Below are 27,609 nucleotides of genomic sequence, written 5' to 3'. Positions count from 1 at the left end.
TTTCCACCTGTCTCTCTACCTGCCTCGTCACCTGTCTCTCCACCTGTCTATCTTCCTGTCACTTCACCTGCTGCTCCAGTGGAAATAACAGGGACGGGTTGGGACTTGCTGGATGTTAGTAGAGGCATGTTCCTACCATCACGGCTCAGAGATATTCATGTTTATTCTGACATGTTTGTATATTTTAGGCAAGTATGAAACTTTTTCATATCTCCCATCTACCTTTATTCTTCACCAGTAACACAAAAAAACTGATATTTACACACTTTAAAAAATCTCCCTTCACTATGACTCCAAAATTATTCAGACCTTGTGGTTGCAGAGATATACTCATTTCACAATGGGGATGTTGAGAGCTGAGTACACACATCTGACCCACGCTGCTCAGACCCCATAAAGATAGAAAGAGAGGACCACAAACTCACACTCACACACCTTTGATGTAAATGGCATGATGATGAAAGGAGGACTAAGACAGAGACAGATCTCCGCCTTATGTGTAAACCATAATTTCCACGTCGTCAGTATGCAGCTGCTGGTCCACATACACAGCAAACACGTTAACACATCACACCAGGTATGTCAGATTTATGACAAAGAAGCAATAACACACCAGAGCTACGCGCTCAGATCATTTCATCAATATGGAACTTTCACAAGTACCAGATACACACTGTGGCATCACCTGTTGATGCCACAGTGTGATGCAACTGTGTCAGCCGTCACAAATCTATTACAATAGCTGAAAACATGAATCTTCATAGTGTGACTGCTGTGATGAAAGCAGCAGATTAAACCATCTGACAGTTAAAAGTAGCTCCACCTCGAGTTAAATGCTGCGGTACTAACGCTTAAAAATGACCACATAATTTCTTTATTGCTGTTTTAAATGTGTGGCTCGTGTAACGTTTGGGTTCTGTAAAAAGGAAAAGTCTGAGAGACCCAGACTTACAGGATTTTCTGAAGAAGAAAAGTCTTCTTGGTGGCTGCAAACAGGGCTAAAGGTGTGCTGCAGCAGAGAGCTGAGAATCTCTCACCGAGGTCGGAAAATCTTCAAAATTTCACAGCCAACAACAAGATGATTGCGTCTTTGTCAGGAAGAGGTTTAGCGGGCGTTACAGTTTTTGCGGCCTGACCTTCTTTCTGCATCACTGCAAGCTCTGCCGCTTTTCATCAGCATCTGCAGGAAACCAGCTCTTTTTTTATGTAAGTGGCTGCAAGCTGCCCGCCAGCCAACATGGAGATGACCTCTGATCACATTTTTATACCCTCACAGCACCTGTCCATCAGCTTCAGGCATACTACCTTCATTTAATAATTTAATTTGACATACACTCAAAGAATTTTGGTATAATTTATTTGTTGTTGGCACGTTAACATGCAGATCTAATAAATGAACTTTGACAACAACCTTTTTTAAAAAAGTTTATGCTTTAGTGGACTCTTGTGAGACATATTCAGCTATAACAGCATGTTTAACGGGTCAGTGTGATAGCTGAACATATGTTGGCTGCATGGACTTTAAATGTACTGCAAAGGATACAAAGGTCACATTTGAGAGGAGGAAGCAGAATTTGGTTGACACTAATATAGCTCCATAACCCTGTAAAACCTGAGGTCTCTGAGCCACAAAGCAAAACCTGTTTGTCTCAAATTTGGTCTTGACTTACTGCGTTGATTAAATATAGCTGCAGCTGCCAAACTCAGTCACATGACCACCACACGTGAACCACAAGGACGTAGCCATAAGGAAGACTTCTCATATTAGGACCACTTCTGTCTCACAAAATACTTGCTGTAATCCACGTCCAGTCCAACAACTGACATCTGGACCACAGTGGGCTTGCCATAATCCAGGCTAGGCTGGGAACTGACACCTGGTCCACTCCTGGCCCACACAACACTTGCCAGTGCCGTAACTGAGCCACAAGTGCCAAAAGTAGCCCAAACTCGGCCCAAACAAGTCTGCTATCTGGGTCTGTCTGAACTAACACTTCTAATTTTATTCTGCTTCACTTCATCAGAGTTGTAATGGGTAGGCTGCCTGTGTCGTGTTAGATTTCTGTCATAGGTTGTTCTTCTGGTTCCTGTTGTATTTTGGTAGGTTATCCCTTTCCTGTTTGCTACACCTGTTTTCTGTTAGCTGATTACACCACCTGCTCCTCGTCTGGTCGTTAGTTCCCTCACAGTGTCTATACTTCTTAGTTTCTGTTCTTTGCCAGATTCTTGCTGTAATATAGATAATCGTCTTGCACCCTGAATGCTGTAAACCTGAGAAACACTGTTCTGATATTTATACATCTTAACAAATTTCTCTTTACTATGAACAGAGCTTGTGGTTGCAGAGATACACTTGCCTAATTATGAGGATGCAATTATTGAGCAGAGGCCTAGAAACAGGAACAGGGCTGAAAGAGTTCATTCATTTATTGCTCATTCATTCACTAACTAATTCATCATTGCTTAATTTATTGTTAGGCAAGAACTTCACACCTAATGTGAAAGTTGGTCATAGTCGTCATGCATCAGACATGAAGACGATGAAGACGCAGCCTTCAGTGCATCAACACTGAAGGCTGCGAGGGCTTTGGCTTAAATCAAAAACTTTAACTTCTCTTTTTATCTGTGAAGTTAAAGTCTTCCCACGCGTCAAAATGATGTCAGCAGGTAGGCTTATTTCCTCTGACTAGCAAGCTGGTAGCTTTTTTTCAAATAATTAATTATACATACACTACCGTTCAAAAGTTTGGGGTCACTTTGCCATGAGATTCAATAGGGAAGTGACCCCAGACTTTTGAATGGTAGTGTATCACACATGAAAGATGTGTATTTTTCTCTAGTAGGTTAGAATAGCTCCTCCAATTTTAGCATCTTTTTCAAATACGGTCACTTTCAGCTCCAGAATGACTATGAGGGAGGCTGGTAACACACAAACTAAAATAGTGGTTAGCAAACTATTAGGTGATGTCATATATGGTGAAGAGGAAATGTCTTCACAGCTGTGAAGATCTTTAGTGATCTGAACCGCACGCTTTGTTATCAACCAGCTTATTAATAGCTTGGCACAACTCATGAAACAGAGTCACTTTTTCATTATTACTTGTAATTTTGCACAACTACAAACAGTTTGATAGTAGTTGTCCTGTCAATTATCATAGCAGCAGAAGGATGGTGTGGCTGCTGTGGTGTGTTTTTTTATATATATATATATATATATATAGATATATATATATATATATATATGTGTGTGTATATATATATATATATATATATACACACACACATATATATATATATATATATATATATACACACACATTTAAATTATGCAGTTTATGTAATCTTGCTGGACCTGACCAGAGGGGAAAGAAAAAAAAAGGAGAATATTGAAGAAAAGTAAGAAGGAGAGTAGAAAAAAGAAAGAAGAGACAAAGACACAACAGATAGAAGCAATCCAGACTAACACCAGATAACCAGCTGCTACACCTGTACAGAAACACAACAGAGAATTTCTGACAGCTTTAACAGGAAAGCTAAGCTGACAATCATCAGGAGTTTTTAAGACAATAACCAAAAATAATAAAATATAATAAAAAACATCACAACAACCAAAGTACCAAAATCACAAAATCACACACACAAAAAATCTAAACCTGAGTATCTCTTAGTGTATAAATCCACTGGTTAGCTCAGTGACTGTCAGCATGCTGAGTATCAGGAATGAGGAGTGATCGTGCAAATGTGACCACGCCTCCATGGAGGCTAGAGGCAGACTAGGGCGGCCCAGAGACCCGGGCGATCGGCAGCTATCCCGGAGCACGAACCCCAGCCAGCCCATGAAGACTACCCCTGATCCACCCAGAGGAAGGCCCCAGCCAGAGCCCCCTGCAGTCTCAGCGAAAAGGACCTGGCGGGCCAAGATTGGCAGCCACCAACCCCGCTGGGTACAGGCCATCCAGGACAGCGAAGGGTCCAAAGAGCCCATTATTTTACTTTATTTTATTTTTCTTTACATCTGCAGAAATGCTGCAGATGTGGTTCTTTCTTGGGGACTCAGCTGGTTCTGCAGCACAGCTAAACAGGCCCAAGCTATGCCGTCAGCCACCATGGCCCAGGCTACACCACCAGGCCCAGGTTCCTCCGGTAGCTACCGGGCAGGGCTACAACCCCAGCCACACTAGTTGCTCCACTGGACCTCAGCAGCAGTGACCCAAGGGAACTTAGCAGGAGCAGCAGCAGCGGCGTCTCCTGCTAGGCAACAGCAGCTAAAGAAGCAGGATGCCAAATGCTAGAAGAATAATAAGAATAAAAATATGAAGAATCCAAGATGCAAAGCTATATCTTACGCTTGATCCAACTCTAGCTAGATCTTATGCTAAAGCTACATCAAGTCAGGACACAACAGAAGATGCTCCACAGGAAGAGCTTTAGAGATAAGAGCAACAACAAGGGTTTTTTTTTTTTTTACACAGACAGAACATAAAGATTTAAAAAGAGTTTAAATCCAGCTGTCATACTTCACCAAGACAAGCAGAGAAGTTGAAACCAGAAATGATCCCAAGATTTATCAACAGAAAACAGAGGAATACTAAGAGGAACCAGCGTAGACATAAATTCATATTTAACTTGGACCAGAAATAAAAATGTGTTGATCAGAGAGCAAAAAGGCTCTCAAGCTAGGACTTTAAGAGATCTCAAAGAACTAGAGAAGTAAAAAAAGAAAAAAGGGTCAGGATGTATGGTGGAAGCAGACCTGGGAAACAGAAATGGTTTTAAACTAGAGGAGATACAGGAGAGAAGCTCTTACCAACAATGAGTTTTTACACAAACCTAAATGATGAAATAAAGGATAAATTATGAATCCCAGTTTAATGAAAAAGTAGTTATGAATGGAAACCTGTCAATAATTCAATAGTAGAAGAATTCTCTGGAAAAAAAATACTTAGAAATTCAAGACTTAAATAAAATAGTAAATAAGTTAAATAATTTCTCTGTAAATAGAGGGCCCAGGCTTGCAGAAGACATTAGTAAAGAAAAAGAGGAGAATGAAGGTTCAAACACAACAACGGAAAACGTTGACAGTTTTTTCTAAAAGAGGAAAAGATAAAACTGTAAACGGGTGAATGCGAAGATCTGGATATGAAACTGAGAAAGAATGGAACTTAATCGATTATCGAGCCTTTAACATATATTTGCAATCTGTCATTTATCACAGAAAACTACAGACCACCATCCTTGCTCTCATGATTTTCTAAAATATTAGCGCGGTTATTTTCTACAAGACTGGATGAATTCATTGATAAATATTAAATATTAAGCAACTGGCAGTCTGGTTTTAGAACCAATCACTCAACATCAATGGTTGTCACGGATTTAACAGAAGAAATACTCAATACAGTCAATAAAAAAATTTATTCCGTTAGCATCTTTGTGGATTTTTAAAAAAGCATTTGGCACTTTAGATCATAAAATACTTTTTAAAAGAAACTTAGCAAATATGTCTCAGCGGGGTGGCACTTCAGTGGATAGAAAGTTATTGGGAATACAGGAAACAAAATGTTTGTGATTAATGATATGAAATCAGAATAAAAAATATAATCTGTGGTGTACCTCAGGGGTTAATACTCGGCCCAAAACCTTTCATTTTCTATGTTTCCAAATTGTGTGAACAGATTCTATTTGCATATGACACTACTTTAATTTTTTTCTGGAGACCCACTTTTATTCTCTGGCTTTTAACACCGCGCGGGTTGTGTGGTCCTCTGTGTCTTCTTATTTATTTTTATTTTTTCACTTTATTTATTTATTTTATTTTTTTAACTGTTTTTACTGGTTTATAAGTTTTTAAATCTTTTTATTTGACTTATTTTATCTTTTTATTTTATATTTATACTTTATCTATTTATTTTAAATCAATATTGTTGAATGTTGTTGATTATTGTTGAAGTGCAGCACTTTGGAGACTTGTCTTTGTTTTTAAAATGTGCTTTATAAATAAAGTGGATTGGATTGGATATGTTTTCCTTTTTTCTCCTGGATCTGATTGTCCAGAGAAGACTGCTGCACAAGCTGCTGAACATAATGGGCGAGTCTTCACATCCTCTGTACAACACAGTTCAGCCAGAGGCTCCAATAAAAGACGAGAAGATGCAGTCGATCATTCGGCCATCACCCTACAAAACAGCAGCCTAAAAGAAGAATCTTTTACTAATAATTTTTTTAACGTTAGAATTTCCCTCCGGAGATGAATAAAGTATTTTAATTTCATTATCTATTTATTTATTTATCACATCCTGCCTGTGCAGACATCAACAATCAGCCATAAAAAACAACAGCTGATGTCAGAGACCCTGGTGTGTAATTACAGGCCCACACTCACGTGGGCCTCCATCACCATAGCAACAACAAGTGGCAGACAGGTGGTTGAAACACAGACTGTGCTGATGAGGAGAAAAGGTGTCACAGCGTACTTGTGAAGTTCAGTAAGTCTTGGCGAGAGTGAGGGCATCTAGTTACCATGGTTACCTCCGAGTCTGTGACAGCACTTGGATTGAGAACTTGGAACTTTCTCCTCCTCTGCACCTCCTTCTGCAGGGTTGCACTGCCCTGTCACCATGGAAACCGAGCCTTTTTTGGTGAATGTGTGTGTCTTTATTTAGTTTGTGGGTGAGCGAGGCTGAGGCTGGCTGTTTAGTGACATACAGCACCCTTCCTGTCAACCATCTGAATCATTACAGCCCTGAGTGGCCTCAGCTCATTCTCTCCTCCTCTCCCGTCCATGCCTCCTGTTAACGTCATCTTCTTCAACCTCTCTTCAACCTGCCTAATGCTTCATACTAAACATTTGCAAGATCAGCTGCTGATCTTGCAAATGTTTTAGACTAACAGGACAGGAAGATGCATGATTTATCAACTCCATCACTCAGAGCCTTGGTCCTCTACACGCAGTGGTCATACTTATCCAAGCTCTCTGTGTGTGAATGTTTGGGTGTCTATTTCATCACTTGCATTACTTATACTTTGAAGGCGAGCCGCCGCTCCCATCATGAGCATCATGCACTGTGCGTTATCTAGTGTTTAGTATCATATTTAAATCCAAAGTATCTTTTTTATCTTATTAGGATTTTATTTTCTCACTTTACAGTAAAACTGCTGCAGATACTGATCTGGATGACTTTTTTGTCTATTTGCCCATTGTTTTAGATTACGTCTAGAGATCTAGCCTCAGATAAATGCTGGTTAGCTAACTTGGATTTTTTATTGTTTTAGTTCAAATAAAAGGAAACTTTTAAAGTTACTTTAGGATTAATTTATTAAGTTTACTGTGTATTTTGCAGGCTCCTAATTAGAAGTGCACCCCTGCTTTATAAATAACACAAGTATATTTATTAAGTGACTCATACATTCTATGCCTGCCATATAATACATGCATAATTTTGGACTATTGCAGCAGTGGGTTATTAATCTGAGTGGAATTTTTTCTGACTCTACTGAGTTAGTTGCAGTCTCCCTGTTTGCCTCATTTAAACGACACTGCCTCCATTCCTACAGCTTAATTTAGTTTTTGATTAAGTATTTCGTTTAATTCAAAAGAACCATAATGTGACAAACTGAAGTCAGTAAAATGTAAACTGTGCTGTTTATGACTGTACAGGTACACAGTTGACTGCGTTCCTTGTAGATGTCGCTGAAGTGTAATTCAGGATGTAGCTCTGGCTGAAAGCGGCTAATTAGACTCCTCATTCATTCATTTCATTACTGAAGTTTTTGATTTTAACCCAGCAGGTGCATCTTGTGTTATTTTAAATTTCCTGTAAGTTCATGAAATCCTAAGACAGTCCAGACCTTTAAAGTTGGTGTGTTTCTTTCATTGCTGGCTGCTTAACTGTGTCTCACTACACCATAAAAAGATATCAACACAACGTTAGCATAACAGTTTGCCACTCACAAAAAATTTCAACCTACTATTGTTAATTTTTGGATTTCTGGAAGAACAGTTGTTTAACAGTTTTTTGTTCAGCAGCTAAAAGACTCCAAAGAAAAAGTAAAGTTCAGTTAACTAGCTCTTGTGTTGAACCAGTGTAAGATAAAGTCTCCACATCTCTTGTTGGATGAATGGAGGGTATTTTCAATAAAAACAAAAAAACTGAATACGTAGAGTTACATAGATGTTGGATGATGTTACAGTTGGATGGACAGATGGTACACTGAAGGATTTAAGGAGGATATTTACTTTGTGAATGCAAATGATTATATGGATGAATAGGATGGATGGAGGTATTGAATAGATGGATTATCTGGTGAATGGAAAAAGTGGGTGAAGCACTGAATAGAGACACAGGTACCTGATCAGCTGGATGGTACATTTGTGGTTTGAGTTTAAGTTTAAGTAGTTGAATACCCTGATTGACTGTAGACAAATCCACTCCCATAATGCATTATGCTGCTGGAAGTAGCATCAGAAGATGCTCCACTGTGGTCATAAAGGGATGGACATGGTCAGCAACAATACTCAGGTAGGCTGTGCTGGTTAAACCAGGCCATGTTGGTACTAAGGGACTCAAAGTGGGACAAGAAAATATCCCTCCACCATCACACCATCAGCAGCCTAAAGTGTTGATCCAAGGCAGGATGGATCCATGTTTTCATGATGTTTCCAGCAGATTCTGAGCCTAGCATCTGAATGTGGAGCTGAAATGGAGACTCATCAGACCAGCAACGTTTCTCCATCTTCTATTGTGTTGGTGAGTCTGTGTGAATTGTAGCCTCAGTTTCTTGTTCTTAGCTGACAGGAGGCACCTGGTGTGTCTTCTGCTGCTGTAGCCCATCTGCTACAAGGCTGGACGTGTTGTGTGTTCAGAGATGATGTTTTGCAGACCTTGGTTGGAACCAGTGCTGATTGGACTTCCTGTTGTCTGTCTATCATCAACAACTGGATAATTTCTCTTCTTCAGATCATTCTCTGTAAACCATAGAGATGCTTGTGTGTGAAAATCCCAGTAGAATATTTTCTGAAATACTCAGACCAACAACCATAAATCTACTTTCTTCCTCATTTTGATGCTCAGTCTGAACTTCATGAAGTAGTCTGAATGACAAAATGTGTTAAGTTGCTGCCGTGTCATTGGCTGATTAGATTTTCAGTTTTTCTCGAGTGTTCAGACACATTTCTTGAAAGCTTCTCTCCTTTTCTCCACACACAAAACCTCAGACTCTTCTTGCAAAACCAAACTTTCACCTCAAAACAGTTCAATCTGTGTCCACAACCGAACTATGTTGTCAAATTGTGCCCCGATTAAAAACACGACTGTCACTACACAGAATAACAGAAAACACAATGCTCAGAACATGAAGCTGTAGAAATAAATGTTTAATGTTCACTGTAGACTAAATGGCTGATGTCAAGAGCAAAACAAAAACCTGCACATATCGAGGTTGTAGTAACATAGACTAAAAGTAAATACTCTGTAAAAGAACATCAAATGAAAATTTATAGAAATTCCTTAGATGGTATACATATATACACACACGCACACTGTATACAGTATATATATATATATATATATATATATATATATATATATATATATATATATATATATATATATATGTATATATATACATACATATATATACATAGGATTTGGTCCAGACAACAGGGTTTAGTGTTTTAGCAATTGCAAAAAACTGTAAAAAGAAAAAAAAAAAAAAAAAAAAAAAACCAGTAGCTGCAGATTACTGCAAGATTATATACTGTTGACAGGAAATAATCTGTTCTCCAGACTGACTGTAGTTTCTTCTTCCTTGTTAACCCAATGTCACTGTTTCAATAATAACAGCCTGAGATTTCCTCAGAATTAACACATATTGAAGCAACAGAAGAGAAAACTGTTTTTTCAAACATGCACAAAATAATTTGTTTACATGGAAACAGTAAAAAAAATAATGTGTTAGTTGACTTTCCTTTACGATAACTAAGCTAGTTTTTCTTCTCACATGTAACACAAACTTTCACTCAGTCTCTGTCCCTCTATGACCTCTCCACCCCAACTACAACGCTGAGTAATAAATGAATGGTAATAACTAGTCTGTTTAGCCCATTTTTTTCTTCTTCCTTCTTTTCGTTTACTTGGCATGTAGGCCGCTTGTGTTGACCCGAGGTAACGTGTGGCGTGCACGAGTTGTAATATTGACTTGAACACTAGTGGTGACCTCCAGTACTGAGCGTTTTTGCCTCACCGTGACTCTGTCGTTTGCAGCAAGTACGTATACAAACGTAGCGGAAGGCTGATGTGTACGCTGGTGCTGTTTGGTCCACTTTTAACCCGTAAGAACCCAGACCCACTTTTTAGTGGAGAAAAATTAAATGTAAAATATAAAACTGGCAACATAGATCACATTGATCACATTTCTCCAATAACTTTTGACTGCAAATGCTAATTGCCAAACATCTTTTTAGTTTAACTTGTGTAGGACTGAACAAGGGAAAATAACCTCCATCATAAGGTTTTGAATTTGTGAAACATTTTTTGCAGTGTAGCCCAGACCAAATGGAAAAGTTTGAAACGTTTCCCTTCTTCAGTGAAGCAGAGAAGAGGATCACATTTCTCACAGATTGTAGTGGTTTGCATTGACTCTGCAGAATTTGTCACATTTTAGAGGCCAGTGTGCAACCTGATCAGCACAAACATAACCTGGAACTCCAACACAAACCCTCTTCAGTGATGAGATTTTTTTTCTTAAAAATAAGAAAAGAAAGTATCAGGTAAAGCCGAGGTGGCGTTGTAATTCTAATGTATAATATATTAACTAATATAATATATACTTAATTTAATTAGTTGAACATAATTTAATGTGTTAATATTTCTTTAATCATGCATTTAATTTAGAAATATTAAATAAAAGAACTCAAAATGCATGAAGGAGGTAAATTAGACTATATATATAGCATATATATATATATATATATATATATATATATACATATATATATTTGTCAAGTAACCAAAGAGACAGCTCTAATTTACAGCCTTCAGTGCTAAATACACTTTTATTAAGGATCAGCAGCATTAAATGTGCATTAAAACAGCTGACTGAAATTAAAGTACCTTTATATTAAATTAAATGCTTCTAAAACAAAATAAATTAAAAATACTTTTCAATGACAAGAAAAATACAGCTGTGCAAAATGCAAAAGAAAAGATGCTTTTAACTCAAAACAAGCTATCTCGAAATAAACGATATTCCCTTTTTCTATATTGTGTCTGATAAAGTCTCGATATATTTGAAAATCTCGATATATTGCCCAGCCCTACCACAGCTGTTATCCAAGCACACCACTGAAGAGTTATTTTGTGTTCATCTAATTTTATAATATAATCTTTTAATAAAATGTGCTCATTGATGACATGAAATGCATAGGACAGCAGATTCTCAGTAGAAGTGGGGTAAACACAGGATGTGACATGCATGGCAAAGATGCTTAGCTTTGGAAAAAAAAACGTGTATGGGTGACAGATAAGTACGGGTTGGTCTGGCAGTTTGTTTGTGTCCATAGTTTTGTATTTCCTGCTCTACTTCCTTCTATACAGTAATCCGAGGAAACTGGCCGGAAGTAGCCGGAAGAAACCCAGCCGCCATAACTGGAGTGTTGCGCATATTTTCATCAGTTCGTGTGTGTCTTGTCCGCGGAATTAGCCCTTTTACATTATACTTTCTACTTTTTTCACGATGTCGAGTGGGAATACATGTTCTGTAATCAACTGCACCAACAGTGGTGTTAAAATCCAGATTTGGAAGAAAAAAGAATGCGAAATACACAAGCCTTTGCAACACCAAGAGTGTCCCTGCCTGTTGCCTTACAGTCTGCACCGATTTCCTGGGCGCTCAGAGGATCGAGAAGTTCGCCAAACGTGGGTGAAAAACATCAACAGAAAGGACTTTGTTCCAAACGATAACAGTAGGGTGAGTGATGGTTAACAATATTGAATCTCATAATTGCCTAACGTTTTGTCAATGTGCCCATCTAACGTTAGCTAGCCAGGTAAATTAGCTTCAGGGTTTCCGCGGGGTCTTAAAAAGTCTTAAAAAGTCTTAAATTTAACTTGTTGAACCCTGCAGAAACCCTGTAGCTTGCTAGCTGTCCAGCCATAGTGGTAACGTTATCTCTTTCATTTGGTGTTATAAAGCAATATCGAGGTGAAATAAAACACTAGCAAGTTGTAATGTAGCCTAATAATGGACAACAGTGTAGATTAATTGTTTGGTTATGTTATGTACTACAAGTTTTGTTATTTACTGTTTAAGGTATGTGGAATACACTTCCTTGATGGCAGACCAACCAAAGCGCACCCCTACCCAGTATTGCACATGGGATATGAACATAACGTAAGTTTAACTCCTTAACCTGGGATTAGCTTATTATTATTATTATTATTATTATTATTATTATTATTATTATTATTATTATTATTATTATTCAAGAAATGTTTTTTTTGCAAATGTAATCCCATATTTCTTTCTCTTTCTGTCTTTACACAGGGGATTGTATCCTCTGCCTGTGCCCCACCCAAAAGGAGATGCCTTCAGCCTCTCACAGTCAACTGCTGTGCTACTGAACCTGCAGATATAGAAGTGGATCTCAATAATCAGGAGAATATGCCTCCACAGAAGTGTGACGTTGGCGTCCAGTGGCCAGACCACACAGACCACGACTACTCTTCAAAGAAATCTACAAAAGACAGTGCAACACAAACTGATCCTGCACCATCAGTCTCAGCTTATGACCTGGATGACAAAGACTGCAGGTTTTTCACAGGCATAGGTATTGCTAGTTTTTGGCAGCTTTTGTGTGCCGTCACAGCTTTTCAGCCACAGATTAAGTCCTTCAAGTTGGCAGTGCATGAACAATTGTTACTTGTTTTAATGAGGCTTCGTCTTAGTTTGATGTTCACAGACTTAGGAAAAAGGTTTGGAATAAGTAGGAGCACAGCCTGTGAGATCTTTGCAATCTGGAGATCAATACTTGCAAGGTTTATGAATGAAAATGTAATTGCTTGGTTGCCTAGAGATACTCTGAAAAGAATAAGGCCTCAGAGTTTTTGTATAAATTATCCCAAAGCAACATGCATCATAGACTGTACTGAAATATTTGTGCAGAGGCCAAAGAACTACATGAAGCGATCACAAACATATAGCAACTACAAATCTCATAACACATACAAAGCCCTATATTGCATAGCTCCCAATGGTTATGTGATGTTTGTCTCTAAATTATTTGGTGGGAGGGCCGTGATACTTTTATTACAAAGAACAGTGGTCTTATTGGTAATCTGCTTCCTGGTGATCAAGTTTTAGGGGACCGTGGGTTTACCATCACAGATTTTTTGCCTCCAGGAGTGACTTTAGCAAGGCCAGCCTTTACACGTGGCCCTAAAGAACTTCCTGAGCATGAAGTTACACGAACACGTCGTTTAGCAAATGTCAGAATTCACGTGGAGAGATCTATTCGGAGGTTAAAGGTTTTTAAAATTTTGAGTAATGTTATCCCTGGTAGGATACAACATGTTGATGACATCGTAGCTATTTGTGCAGGACTTTGTAACTTGCAACCTCAGTTAATCCGGGAGGAAACTGAGGGAGGAGAAGCATTTGAAATGGATGAAGGTGAGGACATTGATGACCAAGAACACGATGTATATGCATGGGATATGGCAGAGCACATGGACTAGAAACTCGGGTATCAGACCATCTCTATCTTATGTCAGAACATGAGTGGGGACATAAGACTTAAGAGATACATTATTGTACAACATGATTTCATTTTCTTTATATATGAACACCATTCAAGCCACTTAATACATTGTCTTGTTTAATCCCATGTATTGTGAATGCTCAACTGTGAACAGCATGTGATGAAAAATAACCAGTTATCCTGTATTACTATAATTTCATTAAAGTCCAGAGTGTTACTTCACTAGAGTCCACGCACTGTCATTACTCCATGTGCTATTCTGGTTGCCATGGCTGGTAGCAGATGTTCAAAGTAGACCTTCTTTAGATGGCGGATGTGTTCTTCAGTCCACTGCTGGTTGTAACGCACATCTACAATAACTTGTTCATTTGGTGTCCATACCAGAAACTTACAATTATTTTTTTTTGCACAACACATTGCCACTTGGACTTGATAATAGTAGCCTAATCCTGATGCAGTTTCTTTAAGGATGTACATTCCATTAACATACTTCACATCATATTTGTTAGACTCTATCATTTTCCTCAAACTGCCATCATGTGCTTCAAGCTTCTTTGCTGTTGGACACTTAATCTCAAGGATGGTATTGGTGTCAATTATTCCATCAAGGCTAGCACCAAGCCAGTTTTCTTCCTCATGCACAATTAGACCTGTGGTCTCAACTGTTTGTCCTGTAGTCTTTTCAAACCATTTCCTAGCTAAAGGCTCAGATAATTGACCATACCTGGTAGCTGCACATCCCTCAAACTCAGCATTCAGTTTTCTTTCCACCCAGTTACTTGGGTTTATTTTTCTAGGCACTCCGAATGCTTGACTACTGGTTATCCTAATCTTTCTCTGGTCTAGCCAAAATTGACCATCTTGGCCCTTTGATTTTCTTTCAATTTTTTCTCTGTCATCTTTCCTACATTTAACATATGTTTCAAACACTATATTGCAGAGTGTACATTTATGGTCAGCACATTGTGCATGCTCTTTGGGTAGTTCATCAGTTGCTTTTCTCTGAGGCTGTGCTGTTAGCACATGATGCAAAATGGTTCCAGGTATCATGGCTAAGCCAGCCAACTGCGGGGATGAGAAGTGTTGAATGACATCTGCATCAGACTCAAATGCCTTGGTTGTAAGCTTCATACTTTCCCTGTGAGCATGGTCTGGTCTTCTAATGTTTTCAATTGTGTCTGGTAGTACATTTTTCCAAGTGGATTGGTTCCAAGCACACAGTTTGTCAGAGCAGGATACTCCTGTGAGGCCTTGGGTCACAACATACTTCATCTTGTACAGTACACCTGCTGTGTGACTGCAACACTTCCCTCTGTTAGCCATACAATCACAGTCCACATTTACAACTTTCCCATCTCGTCTCTGCAGAGTTAATTTGACGTTATGTTGGCTGTTAATAGTCTGTGAGAATCGGACAGGTGCTCTTACAGTGATGTGTTCATCATCGGGGAGAGTGTGCAGGATTTGGCCAACCCACCCGGAGTTCAGGTAATTTTGACCCTCAATGAGCGACCTGTAGTTGGCATTTTGTTGATCATCCGATGCCAGATGATGAATGAAATACTCTTGAATGCCTATAAAAAACAATAAATGACTGAGAGAATGTGTAGAGTAAGAGAATAATGAAAAAAAAAACTTTAATCGAATGTAATCAAACGTTTGCTATCCTACTGTTCAGTTATAGCTAGACATTAGCCCAACATAAATTTCTCACGCTATTGCCATAAGCAATCACTAATATCACTGATAATTTACCATCATCTGTAACTGGGGGCCATTGTCTAACATCATCGATCCAAATAGCCATGTTTGCGCTGACTGTTGTTACCGGTGTTTTGGCCGTGGTGTCTCACGCTGCAGTTTTGTTTGTTTTGCAAACTACACTCCAGTAATGGCGGCGCCTCAAGATGGCGCCATACACAAATCGTTCATCGGATTAGTGTATACACAGCATCTACACTCACAGATGTGCTGGACCTCCAAAACAGAAGATGCCTCACCTGACTCTCAGTTGCTTGCAGCCGTATGTATGTGCGTGATAAGAAGGAGGACCTTCCCAAACATCCACCTACATTCTATAGAAGCCTTAGAAAATACCTGGACGGGGGTTCAGACTTCTTGACCTGACCCACGTTCTGTTTGGCTATGTACTCTGAACCCAAGGACTCTGTAATTGAATTGCTTTTGATCTGTTAATAAATTGTTAACTTGATCCTTAACATCATCCTCCTCATTTCTGATTCAACGAACAGCGCTGAATAAGTAAAGTTTTATTCAATGGTAATGTTTAACCTATTCTAAATTCACCACCATCTTGGAAATTATGTCACAACACCAAACAAGTTGCACAAACTCACATGGCTGGACCGTTACATCTATAGAAGTCGCTTTGGGACTTTATAAGTATAAATTTAGTATAAATTTTAAAGTGAAACTAAATGGAAAAGTACAGTGCCTCTGAAAGGCTTGTTGCACCTGTGTCACAGCGGGTTCCTCAACCCTCGTCTCTTTCCACATATAGTCCAGTTAGTCTGGAGCAGTCATTCACACAGTGGTGCCACCCAAAAACATGAACCCTGTCATGTTGTCTCCGTTGGTTTAGTCCGCTTAAATAAAGTGCCAAACCAAACCAAAAGCAGGTGCACCATTTCTCAGCATCTCTCATCCAATCGAACCGAGTCCTCTGGACTGTCCTGGTGTGAATACAACCTAAGACTTCTTGTAAGTCTCAGAGCATCTAAAGAACTCTACCCTCTAGAGACCTTTCAGACACTATCCAGCAGACAAATATCGAAGCACAGAAGCTTCCACATCCACGAATTCAACTTAAGCCCCATAAAATCACGTCCAAGCCACTTAAATCTTCTACAGCTGTAACTGTAACAATGCTCCTATGTCACACTAAACTCAATATATATATATATATATATATATATATATTAATAAATATACACATACACATATAAATATAAATAAATAAATATATATATATATTTATTATGTATTAGTGCTGGGCAATGATTGAAATTTTTTAATCGCATTGTTATGTGCAAAATGTCTCTTTCCTTTAAAAGAAGGCCTACAGCTAAATAAAGAAAATGCAGTAAATTTAGGTTTACAAACACGACATCCTGTGACTCTGAAGCCACAAGTGTCTCTCTGGACCTTCCACAATGCCTCTAAATACGTGGCTAAAATATTTTTTTAATCTATCTTTCTTGTCATGTCAGGCTGGAAACCAGGGGCGTTTTTTTCTTTTACATAATTTTCCACAAATATCTACATCCCTTAGAAGAAAATCTGTTTATCCTCTTTATTTTAAAACCTTAAAAATGGAAATAAAAATGTGATTCTTCAAAAATAACAAATATCCTATGGATAGCCTATATTAAATTGCCTTTTTGAAAAAGTCTGGTAACATTTGCATCTCTAAAGGAGTTTTATTTAGCTGGCTGAGGGAAAAATGTCTCTTTGGATTGGAAAGGCTGCAGACCCCTGAACTAAACACATAAACAGGTTTAGCAGCAATTTTCTCTTAAAACAGCAACAGTTAAAATATTTCTTCATATATATTTATAAAATCAAATATTTATGAGAAAGAAGGATGAAATGTTCAGGATTTACTAACTAAAAGGTAAAAAGTCAGCAGGATGAATTTAAAGCTGTGAAGCTGCTTCCTTCTAAACACAGAAGGAACAATATGTGATGAATATCAGCATCAGGTGAACAGACAGAAAGCAGGATGAGAATCTCACAGCTTCTAGATGGTGAGGAGAGAGAAATATTCACAATATGCACAATAACTTCCATCCATGCACCTTCAGGGCTTCATTATCCACATTTCTGGATATAAATTCTCTAAACTTTCATTCTTAGCTTGACTGTTTAGCTTCACCTCTGCACCTGCAGCCTCCGCTACCAGGAGTTAAGGGGTTAACATCTCGTTCCAGGTGTAACGTCAGGTCTGTAGATGTAACTATAAACATGTGTGGTATCCACAGAAAGTCCAGAATCTCAGCTACCAGCTCAGTAAAACCATTTCTATCACCAACAAACACAGTTAAGACAACAAACAATTTAAAGACCAGGTACACAAAGTCTGAAAAATATGTAAACACAAATTATGTCTCCCCGTGTCCACCCCACGGCATGAACACGAACAAACGACTCCTCTACTGAAAGCTCACATCTCACAGATTCACAGCTGGAAGTTTCATCTCGCTAAGATTCACCGAACCAGAGACAGAAGAAGACCCGACTTATGCTTCACGTTTGTAAAAGTCAGAAAACATGTCTTACCTTTGCTGTCTTGCATGAATTAAAACCGCATTTATTAAAACAATAATAATAAATTAAAAGTTTCTCGTTGTCTTTTGGGAGCAGTTTCCCGTCCAAAAATCACGATGTTCTGCCATCTGCATGGGTTTAGACAAAGAGAAAAGTTGGTTCTTCTTCTTCTTTCTTAAGTTCCAAGATAGTTGGACCTCCATCACTAATAAAAGAAGGAAATCACTACATTTCCCATGAAGACTACTCCAGTCCATGACATCGGCTGCGTGGTGTCATTTCCCAGCTGAATGAGGACAGAAATGTCATCAGTGACGTGTAAAAGGAAAAAATAAAAAGATGGTGATTGGACGGTGGAAAGGAAGAGGCTGGTTGCCGGGTTACTTTCCTACTGTTGTTGTTTGTCTAATGTTGGCAGAAGGTGACTCAGCTGAAATTGAAATAAACCCCTGTTATTGTCTCAGGAGAGAATTTCTTACTCTGTTTCCAAAGTCTCTATCACTAGTTTCACATTTTCTAGAACATAATAATAATTCAGTGAACCATATGCTAGTTTGGAGTAATGGTGGTTGACTCTGTTCAGGTCTTTGTGATGGTAAAATTCTTCTGTGTCACATCACTGTTTTTCTCAGCCTTCATTTTATCTGTAGACACGCTGTTTTGCTCGGAGGTGTATCACTCTGTACTCCTACTCTGGATTATTCCCCATCATTCTCACACTCCTCTCATCCATGTGTGTGTATAGTATATTCCTCCCCGCAGCTGCAGACTTCACCCCTCCCTCTGCAGAACCAGCAGATACATTTCTGTGTGACTGATTTCTGATTTCTTACAAGAATTGAAGATATAAAAGGCATCTCAGTGATTCAGCACCTTTCTGTGAGGAGTTTGCTTGTTGTTTGTGTCGGTGTTTGGACCAATCACTGCTGCTGCAATCATGACTGACTAATGGTTGCATACAGACTGAACCCTACTGGCTGAACTGGGGTAAAAACTGGGAAACATCTCTGAAAACTTTCTGTGCTGATGAGGTTTATCTTCAAAAACTCAGTTGGTCAAATAGCAGGATTGACATTGAACTAACCAGGTCACTAACACTCTCACACACACTTAGATCACTCCTGTAAAGAGAAGGCTTCAGGTCCAGTTGGAGAGACAGGCAGATGGCTCCACTTCCTGCTGTGTGGCAGCACTTCCTGTCACGAAGAAGCCATATCGGGAGCACAGGCTCAAAGCCAGACATGAAACGGACATCATGAGCACAGCAATGTCCTCTCAGGTACAGCCGGTCCTGCATCCAAAATCATCATTCAAAATGAAAAGATGAAGTAATCTTTCCCCACATAAAACTTCACCTCGAGTCTCTGTTCTGACTTCAGATCCCCACATCTCTGCAGTATCTGTTACTCATCTCTCAGACTGCAGAGCACAGGATTTACTGGTATGAACAACCCATCTGATAACTTCCACCGCGTGCAACTTCCACAACAGCAAAGTGAAAATCAGAAAAATGGCCTCACATGGAGCCACCCCCGCTTCTATGCCTGATGTCAGCTCTAACTGCAAATGGAGGCCAATGCAGCAACCAGGTTGAAGAGCCTTTTGTCTTTTGGTACTTGGTTGCCTTTAAGAGTTTAAAAATCACTCAGTTAAAGCTGAGAGCTGAAACATCTTCAAATGCAAAAACGAATCCAGTTGCTTTTTCTTTAAATAAAGCCTGACTCATACACAACAAGCTGCCATGTTCTGCCTGGACTGGGCTTCGGGGTCAATTTGGGGTTCAGAAAAAGCCACAGAAAAAATAAATTTCAAGAAATCCCCGACACCTCTGCAGCACCGTTAAGGAGCAGATACGTATTACATGATTTTAGTAGATTTGTGACGCTACTGAACAAGCAAAAGAAGAGGAGCGAGGACAACAAGATGCTGATGTCCTACTGCAGCCTTCTCACTAACATCCAAACCCTGTGGTGGTCAAACTAAGACCTCAGTCTCAGGTTTTGGGTCTGTTCTGCAGAGCAGAAAGAGCCGGATTCTTCATCCTCCTAAAGATGAAGTTAACCACTCTCCCTCCTGCAGGAATGATGGTGTGTAAGCAATATGATCGGAGATGATGGGAGAGGAGAAAGCTTTTAGGCATGAAGGTTATTTGTGCTGGATTTACAGTGATGTAATCAGACTGAGTGAAGCCACTTTAGTCCGGATCGGAACCAAAGACAGCAGGACTGACAGGCTATGCGGCGTTCCTCACCTTCCCGCTGCTTCTCCGGCTTCTGCTCTCGATGCATCCGCTCCCCACTGCCTCCTCACTGGCGGTATCCTCCTCCTCTTCCTCCTCCTCTTCCTCCTCTCCGTCCTCCAGCTCTCTGACGCCAGTGTCCTCCTCCGTGCGGAGACGTTTGGCAGCTCGATGGAATCCTCCTCCTTCCTTCTCCTCCATCACAGCTGAGACGTGAAATCACAGATTTTCGACTGCAAGGAAGAAGAGACGATGACACCTGCAACTCCGGACTCTCTCTGTCTCGCTTCTACCACTGCAGGCTTCGGTTGTTGTCTTCCCAAGATAGAAAAAATAGAGTGAGGTCTCACTCAGGTGGTTAAGCCTTCATTTCATTTCTCTCTCGCGCTCTCTCCCTCTCTCTCTCTCTCTCTCTCTTTCTCTCTCGTTCTCTCTCTCTCTCTCTCACACACACACACACCACACACGGACACACAGACATATATATATATATCTATCTATATATATATATATATATATGTGTGTGTGTGTGTGTGTGTGTGTGTGTGTGTGTGTGTATGTGTGTGTGTGTATGTATAATGAAATTTAAATCAACTCTGAAGAATAGAAAAAACTTAAATGAAAGGTGTCACTGAGTACAGTTTGTCCAGCTGTTTCCTCTGCATGGAGGTGAGGTTACCACAGCAACAATACCCCCTTTAAACTGAATTTCAGCATCAGGGAACTTTTCATAATGTCCCAGAAAATATCACCACCCACATACTCTACTTTTTATTTTCTCTGATGTAAAGAGAAGAGTCTCTATGTTTTAGCTCACTGATATAAATCATATTGGTTTTCTCAATAAGAGATGCTTCTGCATTCAAAGTATCACAGGTTTCAGTGATATGCTTTTTTGGCTACGACTCATCAGCCACAGCAGCTCAGCTGTATCTAAGCTAGCGTTACGGAAAACCACAATACCATTAAGTTTAAAATATCCCACATAAAACGTCACCTTGAGTCTGAACAACAACAACTTTAAACAAGACGTAGCTTTCTGTGTGGGATTAAGAGTAAACTTTACTTCCATCAATGTTCTCTGTATCAGGAAGTTGGACAGATCTGTTTCCTGACCAGAAGACGTGAAATCCCTTTAAAATCACTTCTTTCTGTCATCTTCATTTTAAATGTTCTGCACATTGTCCTAAAATGAAATGAAGTTAGTCCCATTTTGTTCTTTATATCTGTATAATCTGATGTTTTAATGATCAGCAGGTTATCAGCCATTTCTTTATTATCTGTGTTTGTTTGCGTGTTTGCGTTGGGTTTGATTTAATAGAGGTATTTTTTTCTTTCTCTGTCATGTAAAGACTCTCTGTCTTAATTGACTTTAGATGGCAGAAAGGATAAATAAATGTTTGTGTGCGACAGAAACAATCTTCGCCTGTCTGAGCTCGTGCTGCGACTGAAGCTGCAGCCATTAACCTGTTTTTTCTTTACAAAGTGATGCATCCTGTCTATAAACAATCTTTGTTTTCACTGACTCATCCTCCTCCTCTTTCCTCCTTTCAAGTCACACATTAAACCTCCTACTGGGTTATGTCTAATCCAACGTTTCAACTGATTCCCTCTCATTTGACTGTCTAATAGTTCATCTCCACTGGAAAACAAAACCTTTATTTACTGGTTTTATTTTTATTTTGAAAAAATTAAGACATTTTCCAAATGAAAAGGGGCTCTGAAAACAAACAGAAACAATAAACAAATTAATACAAACACACATAACCTCCTCGGTTACGAGCTAATGATTATGATGATGATGATGATGATGATGACGATGAATAAAATGACTGAACTGACAGACAGTGGTGACAGCAGCAGATAGACACCACCAGGGGGCGACATTGTCCTGAAGTCTGACCATAACACCAACAACACATACACAGAGTGACACACTCACCATGAGAAACAAATGTATTTATTTATTTATTTTTACCTGACTAAGTGTCTGTGAAGGTTCTTATTCTTCCAGGTGATGGTGTCCAACATCCGTTGGATCAAGTCACTGGGTCTGGTTTTAGTTTCTTCAAGATGTTTTCCTCTCATCCTGAAGAGCTTATTCAGTTCTCTTGGAGATAGTGGTAGATTTTACCCCAGTAACCACTGATGATTTAGAGCCTGTATGACTGTCATTAAGGGTCATGACTCACCTGAGGTCTCGCTGTAGAGACCTTGTCTGTAGTTTAGCGGCTAAGTGTGAATAGATGCCCTCAGTCTCTGTGGGGTAGCTGAAAGTTTAAAGTTGTAGGTAGAGGAGAGGTGAAGTCTCAGTCCTCCTCCTCTGTTGAGCGAAGCTCCTAAATAGCATCTGGCCTAATCGGGCCTCTTTTGGCATTCATGGCACAGTTACAGCACTGGCAGCTGTTGTGTGGGCCAGATGTGGTCTAGATACGAGGAGCCAGACTGAACAATTTCCTCGTGTGGAGGTCATGTGGGTGAGTTTTGGCAGTTATTCTCATATGGAGTCAACTGCGTAAGTCAAGGCCAAAAGCTAGCCAAACAAAGCTGCAGAACAGGGGCGTATCCAGGGAATGTTTAAAGGGGTGGCCAAGATAAGACAGAAGTTAGTGTAGGATGGCTAATCAATAGATTTCACCAACTCCAGTAGGATCAATGTTAAGTTTGGTTGGAATCAGTGCATGAAAAAAAGGGATTAAACAGCTTTAAGCTCTTTTCAATGTCAAACACAAAACTCTGTTTGCAGATTTTAAAGAATTTTATAGAAGATATGAATAAACAAAAGAGCTAATTGGTATTACAAACACAAAAAATCCTTTATCTACCAGAAGAATGATAATTTAAACATGACTCATGTTACATAGTAAACATGCAGGAAGACTTCTGAAAGAAACCTATGAACATCCAGACAACATGGACGCCCTGTACAGGAAGGCCTGCTGACGCTCCTCCAGTGTGGGTGGGGCTTTACCCATGCCATCATATGAAACTGTATTGGCCTCTTTCACGCCTTTATCTTCTGGGGAGGACGCTGCATTATCAGAGACAGGAAGAAGTTTACTGATTAGGAGAGCTGTTCTGGACTGGACAGAAAGATGTGGACCAAGCTGATACCCATCATTGACAACTCCACGCTCCCCATGTATGCTGTAGGTCATTCCTGTCCTCAGCCATCAGACTGTGTAATCTCCCTTTATAATAACATCCACACACTTAGTTCATTCCATCTCATCACTCACTTCCTTTACTCTCCTTGGTGAGCAATGAATGTGAATCATTTTTACTTTTCTTCACAACTTATAGTATCCTTCAAAATTATGTAAATAGTTACCTAAGGCCCATTTACACGACACTGTTTCTACACAACACGCTAATATTTTCCCTTTGGACAGTAGTGTGCATGCCAGGGCTCTAGTGAACAGTGAAACTTTGCAACGACACACCCAGGTGTCCACAGCATCCTCATACGACCGCAAAATAATACACAGATGACACGCAGATATAAATTACAATGTCACCAGGAGATCGAGACCCTGTACAGGCTCTTGGGAAATGTATTGAGGAGATTAATGACTGGATGTGTCTGAACTTTCTCCAGTTAAACAAAAACAAAACTGAGGTGATGGCTTTTGGAGCCAAAGAGAAACGATTAAATTTCACCACAGAGCTTCAGTCGATACAACTAAAAACCACCAACCAGGCCAGAAATCTGGATGTATTGATGGACTCAGACCTTAACTTTGAGAAACACATTAAGGGAATTACAAAATCAGCCTACTGTCACCTTAAGAATATATCAAGGGTAAAAGATCTGATGTCTCAGCAGGACCTGGAAAAACTAGTCCAGCTTTCATCTTTAGTCGACTTGATTATTGTAACAGTGTTTTTACAGGTTCTACCTAAAACATCAGTCAGACATCTGCAGCTGATTCAGAACTCTGCTGCTCCAGTCCTCACTAAGACCAAGAGAGTGGACCACATCAGTCCAGCTCTGAGGTCTTTACACTGGCTGCCTGTTCGTCATATAATAGATTTTAAAGTTCTGCTGCTGGTCTATAAAGTTCTGAATGGTTTAGGACCAAAATACATCAGAGACCTCCTGACCCAGTATGAACCTACCAGAACCCTCAGGTCATCTGATTCCAGTTTCTTATCAGTTCCCAGAGTCAGAACCAGACATGGAGAAGCTGCATTCAGCTTCTATGCTCCACATGTCTGGAACAAACTCCCAGAAAGCCTCAGATCAGCTGCAACACTCAGTTTCAGGTTAAAAACCCACCTGTTCTCTGCTGCATTTCATTAGTTTTTATTTAGAAATCCAGATCTGCATTTGGTTCTTTTACTCTGAAATCTTACCTTTATTTTGTTATCTGAGCTTTTTCCTGCTGTTTTTATGAAATCAATTTTATCTTTTTTAATCTTTGTTTTTCTTTCTTGTTTTTTCTTTCCCTGCACCTTGCTGTAATGTTTTTATGTTTTATGTAAAGCACTTTGAATTGTCTTGTACATGCAATGTGCTATACAAATAAATTTGCCTTGCCTTGCAAAACACAAGACAACAACAGAAGCATTACGTATCAACCACTAGTTATCTAACGCACGTAACCTCAAACATGACATGGAGGTCCGCCATTGTTGTTGCCGTGCTTCTTGCAGTTTAAGCAGGGACTCAGTGCAAGATGACATGAAAAATGTCATTGCTGTCAAAAGATTCCCCTTCCAGTTTACACTGATGGGACGTGACTTGCACTGTGAGAAAATTTCCCCCTGGAGGCTGTTGTCAAATATTTACGGTTTTATCCACCTATAACCGTCAAAAAAAGTTGCCAGAACGCAACAAAACTTTTGCGTTTTACTGTCTCAGTGTTGTGGTGAAAACAGAGCCTAAACAATGTGAATGTATGTATACTGATATGGCGTATGCCCATTGTCTACGCACCTACAGACACAGATCATGCTTTTGTGACATCACCTGTTTGAAATGACATCATGTTTCCTGGTGTAAACCGACTACTAAACCTAAACTCTTTGTCTTGTCTGTGCGGTCCCAACATTAGTGTTGTTTTTACTCTTTTACACCGACAGATGGCGCTGTGAAATGGTGCCCAGCAGGAAGAACACAGGATGTGACTCTTGGTTATTGTTGTCGTCCTGCCACTGGGATGAATGTCATACTGGAGCCATGACGCCTCGGCTGGTTCTGCCTTCCCATCCTCCAGGACATCCCTTTGAGCTGCCTCTCCTGTCTGCTTTGGGAGCAGTGCTGCCTTCCCAATGGGCCTTTCCACACCACCTTCCCTGGAAACAAGGAGGCAAAGACAAAAAAACTCACCAGTCTGAAAATTATAACTCTCAGATGTGCAAGACAAGACAGTCTGTAATAGACGAGAAGAGTAATGTTACACAGGGTAAACGAGAATCCTGATTTCTAGAAAAACATCTCAGCAGCGGGAAGGATTATTCCCTGGTTATTCTCTGGATGTAATAGGATAGATTAGCTCTCCTTGTGATTTTTTACTGCTGGAAATGTCAGACAGGAAAAGCAGCTGTTCACATAAAAGTACAGAAACCTGAAGAAAACAAATCTCCATTTGAGATTCTGAAAGCACATCTTTAGGAGAGTGAGGCCTCGTTTCATAATGAATCTGTAAAATAACAGTTTCAAATGTCTCTGTACACTATAGATATTTAAACTCAGCTTCAGCTACAGATTGTGATGTTACATTTTACATACAGTTGCAATAGTCAAGCAGTATACACAATAACTGTTGCATCAGAAGAACATGTCATGAGTTGTGTTAAAAGCAGTGTATGCCTGCTGAGAGATATGCAGTCTATCATGTGCTTTCATGATGATGCACTGAAATTAATAACTAAACTTTATATGTGTGTTCCCAAACTATGAATAACAGTATGAATGAGTGAATTCTCTGTAATCCAGATAATTTAAATCCAAAGAACTTGAGTCAAGCTGCTTCTCCCCCTGAAATGCATCATCTGTTCGTCCCCTCACAATGCAGCCCTGACTCTTCCTCAACCAAAACATTTGGTTACAAACTGGAAGGTAAACAACTAACAGGTGACAGTGATTTAAAACCAGTGGTTCCAAAACTATATTCCTTAAAGTCCATGTAGATGCAACTACCAAAAAGCCATTGACCCTCGACTCCTGAAGTCAACAATCATCTCTTTTGTTTTGTTTACGTTCAAGATGGAGCGATTGTTTCTGCTCCATCTCACAAACTGACTGACCAGTTCTCTTTATTCAGCTTCTTGTCCATTAGCAATACTCCAGCACAACTGCAGAGTAATCAGAGTATTTCCTCAGATGACAGGACTCAGAGTTGTATTGGAAGTCTAAAGGCCCATTTATGCTCCCTTACGTACATAAATAGGGAAATCCATTGTCATATTGCGTCCTCATACTGCTGTGCATCTTTTGGGTTGCCATGGTTAAGTCAATTCATCCACTAGTGGGCAGTGCCGAGTACAGAGTTCACTCCTGCGATCCGCTGTCAGTTTTAGACACATTTGGCTGTGGAAATGCACAAGTATGAAGCTGTTTCCACTGCCCTACATGCCTAAACACTTTCATATATTTTCTTCAAAAGCTCATGCAGTTTCTACAGTTCTTGTGCTCGTCTTCATTCTTCTTCTGCTTTTTTGTTCCCTTTCTGTTCCTCTTCTTCTTCTCTCGTTTGTTTCTTTCAGTGGTCGCACGTCAGCTCCTTTGTATTGTAATATTTTGCTCCATCTTCTGTGTCATGCGACAGATAACTAAGCTCCCAAAATGGACCAAATTACGCATGTAACTGAGGTAGAAGATGGACAAAACGGTCTGTCCATCTACAGTACCGTTCAAAGGTTTGGGGTCACTTCCCTATTGAATCCCATAGCAAAGTGACCCCAAACTTCTGAACAGTAGTGTATGTACTGTTTTTTTGAAGCATAAATGGGCTTTTAGGTGTACAGTGTGAATTGAAATGGTGAGAGTTCAGTCCCTTGTGGTGCTCCAGTGCTGCTGACAACCATCTCAGACACACAATCTTTCAGTCTCACAAACTATGGTCTGTTTGTTAGCTAGTCATAAATCCAGATGGTTGTGGAGGTATCTACAAATATGCACAATCACTTGGAATTAGGAGTTGTTCTTTTTTTTTAACTTTTTAATATTGGTGAATCTTCTACATTGGTGTGTTTTTCAGACATGTTTCATTAATGAAATGGAAAAATCCAGGTGACCTGGATAAACATGAACTACTCCATTACTGCAGCTCCACCAGCTCTCTGGCCTCACTGAACCACAGTTCATGGACCAGAACTGGTTGGA

General features: G+C 39.6%; 2 protein-coding genes across 2 annotated transcripts in view; both read right to left on the bottom strand.

The window, feature by feature from the left end:
• The window catches only part of LOC121638354 (heterogeneous nuclear ribonucleoprotein L-like), a 42,156-nt gene extending 21,551 nt beyond the window's left edge, over positions 1-20,605 (bottom strand). The window contains exon 1 of the mRNA XM_041983085.1: positions 20,292-20,605. Within this exon, the coding sequence (XP_041839019.1) occupies positions 20,292-20,480 (189 nt within the window). The 5' untranslated portion in view covers positions 20,481-20,605. The remainder of the gene's footprint in view (positions 1-20,291) is intronic.
• On the bottom strand, positions 13,752-15,676 carry LOC121638361. Its single transcript, XM_041983096.1, has 2 exons — positions 15,509-15,676; positions 13,752-15,327 (listed from the first exon to the last, which is right to left on the bottom strand). The coding sequence occupies exons 1-2, from the start codon at positions 15,558-15,560 to the stop codon at positions 13,976-13,978; spliced, it is 1,404 nt and encodes a 467-aa protein (XP_041839030.1). The 5' UTR covers positions 15,561-15,676; the 3' UTR covers positions 13,752-13,975.
• Positions 20,606-27,609: the final 7,004 nt, after the last annotated feature.

This window comes from Melanotaenia boesemani, chromosome 4 (genome assembly GCF_017639745.1).
Source record: "Melanotaenia boesemani isolate fMelBoe1 chromosome 4, fMelBoe1.pri, whole genome shotgun sequence".
In the NCBI taxonomy this organism is placed as follows: Eukaryota; Metazoa; Chordata; class Actinopteri; order Atheriniformes; family Melanotaeniidae; genus Melanotaenia; species Melanotaenia boesemani.
Note: the sequence above shows the minus strand (reverse complement) of the source record. Positions and strands in the feature narration are given on the sequence as shown.